This window comes from Mobula hypostoma (genome assembly GCF_963921235.1).
Source record: "Mobula hypostoma chromosome 8 unlocalized genomic scaffold, sMobHyp1.1 SUPER_8_unloc_2, whole genome shotgun sequence".
NCBI classification, from domain to species: domain Eukaryota; kingdom Metazoa; phylum Chordata; class Chondrichthyes; order Myliobatiformes; family Myliobatidae; genus Mobula; species Mobula hypostoma.
The window spans coordinates 501,969-510,201 of record NW_026948125.1 but is presented as its reverse complement, the minus strand read 5'-3'; the positions used below and the strand labels follow the sequence as shown (position 1 = coordinate 510,201).

At 51.8% G+C, this 8,233-nt stretch overlaps 1 protein-coding gene across 1 annotated transcript; it reads right to left on the bottom strand.

Moving 5' to 3' along the window:
• Nucleotides 1-487: 487 nt before the first annotated feature.
• Nucleotides 488-3,022, bottom strand: LOC134341176 (interferon-inducible GTPase 5-like). The gene is made up of 2 exons (XM_063038979.1): nucleotides 2,902-3,022; nucleotides 488-2,377 (listed from the first exon to the last, which is right to left on the bottom strand). The coding sequence occupies exons 1-2, from the start codon at nucleotides 2,935-2,937 to the stop codon at nucleotides 1,217-1,219; spliced, it is 1,197 nt and encodes a 398-aa protein (XP_062895049.1). The 5' UTR covers nucleotides 2,938-3,022; the 3' UTR covers nucleotides 488-1,216.
• Nucleotides 3,023-8,233: the final 5,211 nt, after the last annotated feature.

The following is an 8,233-nucleotide window of genomic DNA, read 5'->3' as shown; positions in this document are numbered from 1 at the left end:
TCTTGGACCAGGGTGGGCAAATGGTAATGTCAAGAACAAGAAAGCTCACCAACACCTCTACTTCCTCAGTGGGACAAGTGGACATGGTTGTCTCTGCATTTAAATGCACAGTAGAAAGCATTGCATTTGAGGGCATCACACATTGGTAGTTCAACTCCTCTGCCCATAACAGTTGTGGACAACACTCGAGTCAGCTGCCCATCCATGGACTGCACATTTTCAACCTGTATAATTAAAGATTTCAACCAGCCAAATACTCACTTCTGTTGGGAAGATAGGAAAGCCAGAAAGTACACAACACCAGGCTCAAGGAGAGCTTCTACCCAGTGTTATTAGACTAACAAACCCTTCATATGCCAAGAGGAACAGTGCTCCTGGTGTGGTCGGACCCAGGGATATGGAGATGAGCTATGAACAGGATGATCCCAAAATTTATAAACCTAGTGATTAACTGTTCAAAAAACTCATGAAGGCTTTAAAATGAATTAGTGAATTTCCTTTATTAACCATTTAAATCCAAGTGACAAGTACAAAAGTGCCAGACAAGTGTAGTGAAAGAAATCCAACATCAATTGCATTTTAAGACAGGCAGCTTGTTCAATCCATTCCAACACCCACTCCAGTTACATAACTGGTCGAGTCACAGATTGACCACATGGAAATGTAATCTTCCAAGATCTGCCATCAGCAGGGAAGAGATTCCAATATTGGTAAACAACCTTTGTTTCCACAAGGCAATTGAATGCTTTGGAAAGTAGCATTAATCATTGCTGGAGAAGTCTACATCCAATTGAGGTGGACAAATCCAGCTGACCTCCCTCCCACCAAAGATCTCTGCTGGATTTGTCCACACTATAGACAGTTTCTCTCAAATCTGATTTTTGATGATCCCTGGGGTACTTGTAAATCAGGTTGGAATGGAATAAATTAAAGTGCATATTTGGACTATCATGGTCAGTGTACAACCTCTTCATTTCAGAACAAAGAAACATCGCCTTTATTAGACAAAACATTGGTGGGTCATTCAGAGATGATTTTGTTAAGGCGACTTCAGGAATACAAGTTCAGCCCATCTCCAGTCCGAAATGTCCAAAACAAGCCAGCCCACCATGCAATAGACAAATCAGATCCCGTTCGAAATCTGCTAGAGGATCCAACCCAGATTAGGGCTCTTCCTGTCGCAATCCCCACCCACCACCTCTCCACAGTGTCGGCCTCATTCGCCCCTCAGTACGGCCGCGATCTTGCTCTCGATCCTGTAGACATCGATCATGTACTGGGTCACCATAAAGTCCAGCAGGCGGATGACGGCGGCACCGGAGATCTCGCCGCCGGGGAGCTGCCGGAGCAGCGGCACCCACTTGAGTTTACTGTTGGCGACGGGAACCTTCAGGGCAGTCCATTTGGTCAGCTCGGCCACGACGTCCACCTCGCTGAGTGAGCAGGGCAAACCGGCGCGGAGCTCGTCCGACAGCACGAAGGTGGGCAGCCGAAGCCGTTTGGCCTGCACTTTCAGCGCCTGGAAGTCGATGCCCAGGATCAGACGGTAGAAATAGATCTGGTCCACGAGGAAGCGCGCATTCACCTGGTAGGGCAGGCCGGCCAACCCCACTGGGTCCACCACGAGGCTGTGGATGGCCCAGATCGGGGTGAGCTGCTTGAGAGAGGTCTTCAGCTGGAACTTATTGGAGAGGTAACTCAGAGACACGAGGAGCGAGTGTCTCAGCAGAGCTGACGGCGACGCGTCTTGCAGCGCCTGCACGCACGGCTTGAAGTCGAAGTCTTCGGAGTCCCTGCAATCCAGGTAGAAGAGGCGGACGACGGCCGACTCCAGGTCTAGGTGGGGCAGCGGCTGCCTCCGCAGGGCGCATAGCACCTCATCCGCGAACTCCCTCTTCCTGTAGCAACGGCGTCGCACGTCAATCTTGGAGCGGATCAGGCAGAAGGGTTTGCCGATCCTTCGCAACTCGGAGGCCAGGCCCAGCATCTCCCGGCTGAACTCCGTGCAGGAGAGGATAAGGAAGCCGGTATACTTGTCGACGTCCACCTGCCGCAGGTAGGTGTTGACGCAGAACGAAGCGCCGCCGATAGCGGGCAGCTCCCAGAAGATGACTCGGGGGCGGCCGGGCTGGAAGCAGGGTGCGGGTTTGGGCGCATGTTGCAGAAGGGCGGCCGTCTCCGCCGAGAGTCGCAGCGCCGTGGAAATGAGGGTGGTCTTGCCGACGTTGGGCGGCCCGGTCACCGCCACCTGTGCCGTCACGTCCCTGACTTTCTGACGAATCTCCTGTACCTCGTTAGCCAGTGCGGGCAACCCGCCGCTCTCCATGGCGTCCGTCAACTGCTGCAGCATCCCATCCACTTCCTGTTCCATCGCCAGCTGCGGAGAGACCGGGGTGTGTGTTCGTGTGAGAAGCGTTTGGGACAATCCCTGCCCCGAGCACCGCATCCATCGCCCACGCTGTGACCTCCCTCGCGCCCGGGAAGGGAATAGCTGGCCCATCCACGCAGAACCCTACCCCCGGACATCGGATTGACCCTCACTATCTCACTTCATCGATATAATCGGGAACTGAACAGGGACAGGCCATTCGGCTCACCTGTGCTCCAATAATCCAAGTTTCTCTTGAACGTACATGGCCTATGTCCCTCCATATGCACGTACCTATCTAAAGGCAAGGACATCTCCCCATCTCCCACCCATATCATGCCCCCCCCATAGACACATTTATCCCACCCACCAATCCTTTTATTTCCACTATTTACCCACCACTATTTTCCCTCCTCCAATGCCCCACCCTTCTCTTATTTATCCACCCATTACTCTCTTCTCCAATCCCTCCCAACCATGCCTCATACCCTCCACATCACACAAAGCAAACAAGCAGAGGCAGCTACTCTCACCTGAGCCTGAGCCACATCCACACCAAGATCTTCCATGATGCCCCTTTACTCCCTGCCTCCCTGCCCCCGGCCCTGGCTTTATACTGTGGATCAGAGGGTTCAGACTAATTGCTTAACTAGGTCACGTGGTGGCAATTTAGGAAGGAGCTCGGCCCGAAAGTGTTAACCCTTTCTGACATAGAAGTCAAAGGAAGTATTTTATATCTCACCTTATTCCACCCTGACATTCACTGTTGTAGGCATTCACAGGAAAATAAAGAAATATAACACAATTTACGAAAATTATGTTGAAGCAAAGACTGATAAACAACCAATCTACAAAAGAACATCAGGCAAATAATTTAAAAAAAATGATATTCGGAACACAGTTGTCGAACCTGGAGACTGCAGAACCAGATGTTTGTGGGGTAATGACTGCTTCTGAACCTGCTGATGATGTAGGATCTCAAGCTCGTGTACTTCCTGGTAGCCATACTGAAAAGAGATCTTGGCCCGCTGGGGTGTCCTTGATGATGATTGCTGCTTTCCTGTGACACTCCCCGGAGATGTGCTTCACTTGTGATGGACTGGGCTGGATGGGGAAGGGGAGTCCCATCACACTCCTGACCTGTAGATAGGGAACAGGTAATGTGGTGGATGTGGAGTGCATGGACTAACCCCACCCAGGGAAGTGGGGGCTGTCCCACCACACTCCTGACCTGCAGATGGGAAACAGGTAATGTGGTGGATGTGGAGTGCATGGGCTAACCTCACCCACAGATAGAGATGTTTTAAAAGCTATTAGACACACAGATGAATGTGTGGGGAATGGAGGGATATGGACATTGTGTAGACAGAGGGGATTAGTGTGTTAGACACACACATGAATGTGTGGGGATTGGAAGGATATGGACATTGTGTAGACAGAGGGGATTAGTGTGTCAGACACACACATGAAGGGCGAACGCATATTCTCAGACCTTGAGGGGACAGAACAGAGGAGACAGGGAGATGTTTCCCCAGTGGGACGGTCATGATCAAGGGGACAAAATTACTGGATCAATGGGGCAGGTCATTTAGCACTGGGTGGGGGGGGGCCTGGCACAGGAAGTGGAATCTCAGGAACTCTCTGCCCTAGAGGGAGGTGGGGGAGAGCACTAGCGAGATTACCTAAGTCCAACCATTGCCACAGCCAATAAAGCTCACCAGTACCTCTACTAAGAAAATTGGCATATCCCCTTTCACCCTCACCGATTTTTACTGATGTGTTAGAGAAAGCATCCTGTCTGGATGCATCATGGTTTGATATGGCAACTGCTCTGCAAGAAACTGCAGCGATTTGAGGCTGCCCATCATGGAAACCATCCTCACTTCCATGGGCTCTACCTGCACTTCCCACTGTCTCAGTAGAGCATCCAGCAATCAAAGACCCCGTCCACTCCAGACATTCTCTCTTCTTTCTCTCCCATCAGACAGAAAATACAAAAGCATGAAAGCACATACCACCAGGCTCAAGGACATCTTCTATCCCACTGTTTACAGACTCTTGAACAGACCTCTTTCATGTTAAAAGCAGAATTCAATGTTATCTCCTGATCTAACTCAACTTGGCCCTTGCATTTTATTTGTTTACCTGCACTGCACACTCTGTGTAACTGTTACACTTTATTCTGCATTCTATTTTCATTGTGTACTCTTTCATTATGGACCAGCACAGATGTTCCCTCCTGGGTAATCCCACCAGTGCTCTCCTCCATCTCCCTCCTGGGCAGAGAATTCCTGAGATTCCCCATCCTGTGGACATCAGGGGTGAGTGGCAATGGGTGGGTCCCATTGGGAGTGTGGACGGTTGGAGTGAATAAGTAGGAGTGGGTCCCATTGGGAGTGTGGATGCTGGGAGTGAATGGGAAACGTTGGTATCCCATTGGGAGTGTGAATGGTGGGAGTGAATGGGAAAGAGTGGGATCCCATTGGGAGTGTAGACGGTGGGAGTGAATGGGAAAGGCTGGAATCCCATTAGGAGTGTGTATTGTGGGAGTGAATGGGAAGGGTTGGGATCCAATTCAGAGTATGGACACTGGGAATGAATGGGAAGGGATGGGGTCCCATTGGGAGTGTGGTTGGTGGGAGTGAATGGGAAGGGGTGGGATCCCATTGGGAGTGCCCATGGTGGGAGTGAATGGGATGCTATGGGTCCCATTGGGAGTGTGGACGGTGGTAGTGAATGGGATGGTATGGGTCCCATTGGGAGTGAATGGGAAAAAGTGGGTCGCATTGCGAGTGTGGATGGTGGGAGTGAATGGGAAGGGGTGGGTCCCGTTGGGAGTGTGGACGGTGGGTGTGAATGAGAAGGAGTGGGGTCTCATTGGGAGTATCGATGGTGGGAGTGAATGGGAAAGCGTGGTATCCATTGGGAGTGTCGACAGTGGGAGTGAATAGGAAGTGTTGTGGTCATGGTGGGAGTGTGGACAGTGGAAGTGAATGGGAAGTGGTGGGGTCCCATTGGGAGTGTGGACGGTGGGAGTGAATGGGAAGGAGTGAGTTCCATTGGGAGTGTGGATGGTGGGAGTGAATGGGAAGGGGTGGGTCCCATTAGGAGTGTGGACGGTGGGAGTGAATGGGAAGGGGTGGGTCCCATTAGGAGTGTGGACGGTGGGAGTGAATGGGAAGGGGTGGGTCCCATTGGGAGTGTGGACATTGGGAGTGAATGGGAAGGAGTGGTTCTCATTGGGAGTGTGGACGGTAGGAGTGAATGGGAAGGTGTGGGTCCTATTGGAGTGTGGACGGTTAGGAGTGAATGGGTAGGAGTGGGGTCCATTGGGAGTGTGCATGGTGGGAGTGCATATGAAGTGGTGGGGTCCATTGGGAGTGTGGACATTGGGAGTGAATGGGAAGTGTGGTTCTCATTGGGAGTGTGGACGGTAGGAGTGAATGGGAAGGTGTGGGTCCCATTGGAGTGTGGACGTTGGGAGTGAATGGGAAGGAGTGGTTCTCATTGGGAGTGTGGACAGTTAGGAGTGAATGGAAAGAGATGGGTCCCATTGGGAGTGTGGACGGTGGGAGTGAATGGGAAGAGGTGGGTCCCATTGGGAGTGTGGATGGTGGGAGTGAATGGGAAGAGGTGGGTCCCATTGGGAGTGTGGACGGTGGGAGTGAATAGGAAGAGGTGGGTCCCATTGGAGTGTGGACGTTGGGAGTGAATGGGAAGGAGTGGTTCTCATTGGGAGTGTGGACGGTAGGAGTGAATGGGAAGGGGTGGGTCCCATTAGAGTGTGGACAGTTAGGAGTGAATGGGAAGGGGTGGGTCCCATTAGAGTGTGGACAGTTAGGAGTGAATGGGAAGGGGTGGGTCCCATTGAGAGTGTGGATGGTGGGAGTGAATGGGTAGGAGTGGGGTCCATTGGGAATCTGGACATTGGAAGTGAATGGGAAGGAGTGGTTCTCATTGGGAGTGTGGACGGTAGGAGTGAATGGGAAGGTGTGGGTCCTATTGGAGTGTGGACGGTTAGGAGTGAATGGGTAGGAGTGGGGTCCATTGGGAGTGTGGATGGTGGGAGTGCATATGAAGTGGTGGGGTCCATTGGGAGTGAATGGGAAGGTGTGGGTCCCATTGGAGTGTGGACGTTGGGAGTGAATGGGAAGGAGTGGTTCTCATTGGGAGTGTGGACAGTTAGGAGTGAATGGGAAGAGGTGGGTCCCATTGGGAGTGTGGACGGTGGGAGTGAATGGGAAGAGGTGGGTCCCATTGGGAGTGTGGATGGTGGGAGTGAATGGGAAGAGGTGGGTCCCATTGGGAGTGTGGACGGTGGGAGTGAATGGGAAGAGGTGGGTCCAATTGGGAGTGTGGAGGGTGGGAGTGAATGGGAAGGTGTGGTCCCATTGGAGTGTGGACGTTGGGAGTGAATGGGAAGGAGTGGTTCTCATTGGGAGTGTGGACGGTAGGAGTGAATGGGAAGGGGTGGGTCCCATTAGAGTGTGGACAGTTAGGAGTGAATGGGAAGGGGTGGGTCCCATTAGAGTGTGGACAGTTAGGACTGCCTGCACCTTTTCTGAGGATATGTCCGTGCCCGGCTGTCCCTGGGGATGTCGCGGCAGGCACATTGGGGGATTTCTGTGAGCAGTTGTTCCCCTGTGGTCCAGACTGTTTTATAGATGGTAGTAACCATATTTTAGTTTGAGTATACTTACTGTCTTGTAAATATGGACTGTCTGTACCTTGTGTATATATGATGAAAATAAACCTTTATAGTTTTTTAAAAATATAAGAATGGGTGTGTCTGATTTGAAGTGTGCTCAGTGGGAGTGAATGGGAAGGGGTGGGTCTCATTGGGGGTGTGGATGGTGGGAGTGAATGGGAAAGGATGGGATCCCTTTGGGAGTGTGGATGGTGGGAGTGAATGGGAAAGCGTGGTATCCATTGGGAGTGTCGACAGTGGGACTGAATAGGAAGTAGTGGAGTCCCATTGGGAGTGTGGACGGTGAGAGTGAATAGGAAGTAGTGGAGTCCCGTTGGGAGTGTGGACGGCGGATGTGAATGGGAAGGAGTGGGGTCTTATTGGGAGTGTGGATGGTAGGAGTGAATGGGAAAGCGTGGTATCCATTGGGAGTGTCAACAGTGGGAGTGAATAGGAAGTGTTGTGATCATGGTGGGAGTGTGGACAGTGGAAGTGAATGGGAAGTGTTGTGATCCTGGTGGGAGTGTGGATGGTGGGAGTGCATATGAAGTGGTGGTGTCCCATTGGGAGTGTGGACGGTGGGAGTGAATGTGAAGTAGTGGGTTCCATTGGGAATGTGGACGGTGGAAGTGAATGGGAAGGAGTGTGGTCCATTGGGAGTGTGGACGGTGGAAGTGAATGGGAAGGAGTGTGGTCCATTGGGAGTGTGGACAGTGGGAGTGAGTGGGAAGGAGTGCATCCCATTGGGAATGTGGAGGTTGGGAGTGAATGGGAAGGGATGGTGTCTCAATGGGTGTGGATAGTGGGAGTGAATGGGAAGGGATGGTATCTACATGGGTGTGGATAGTGGGAGTGAATTGGAAGGGATGGTATGCGTTTGGGAGTTTGGACAGTAGGAGTGAGGGGTTCCATTGGGTGTGGGAGATAGAACAGATGTTGGGATTAACTATTCATCTGTTGGGATTTTCCTTTGCATTTTCTTGCAGCTTCAGAATTCCCAAGCGATTTGAGGGCAAAGAATGCTTAATAAATACGGGATCAATGGGATCAAGCTTTCAGAACAGGAGGGAAGGGATCGTCGCCATGAATTCCCCATTGGGGTGGTGAATCCATAATTCCCACAGCGTTCCCTCCTCACCCCCTCCCACTGTGTTCCCTCCTCACCCCTCCCACAGCGG

Bases quoted from the DNA above. Each gene is read 5' to 3' on its own strand.
- LOC134341176 (XM_063038979.1), bottom strand. From the start codon at position 2,937: ATGGAAGATCTTGGTGTGGATGTGGCTCAGGCTCAG. The intron at 2,378-2,901 runs GTGAGAGTAGCT...GTCTCTCCGCAG, and splicing joins TGGATGTGGCTCAGGCTCAG to CTGGCGATGGAACAGGAAGT.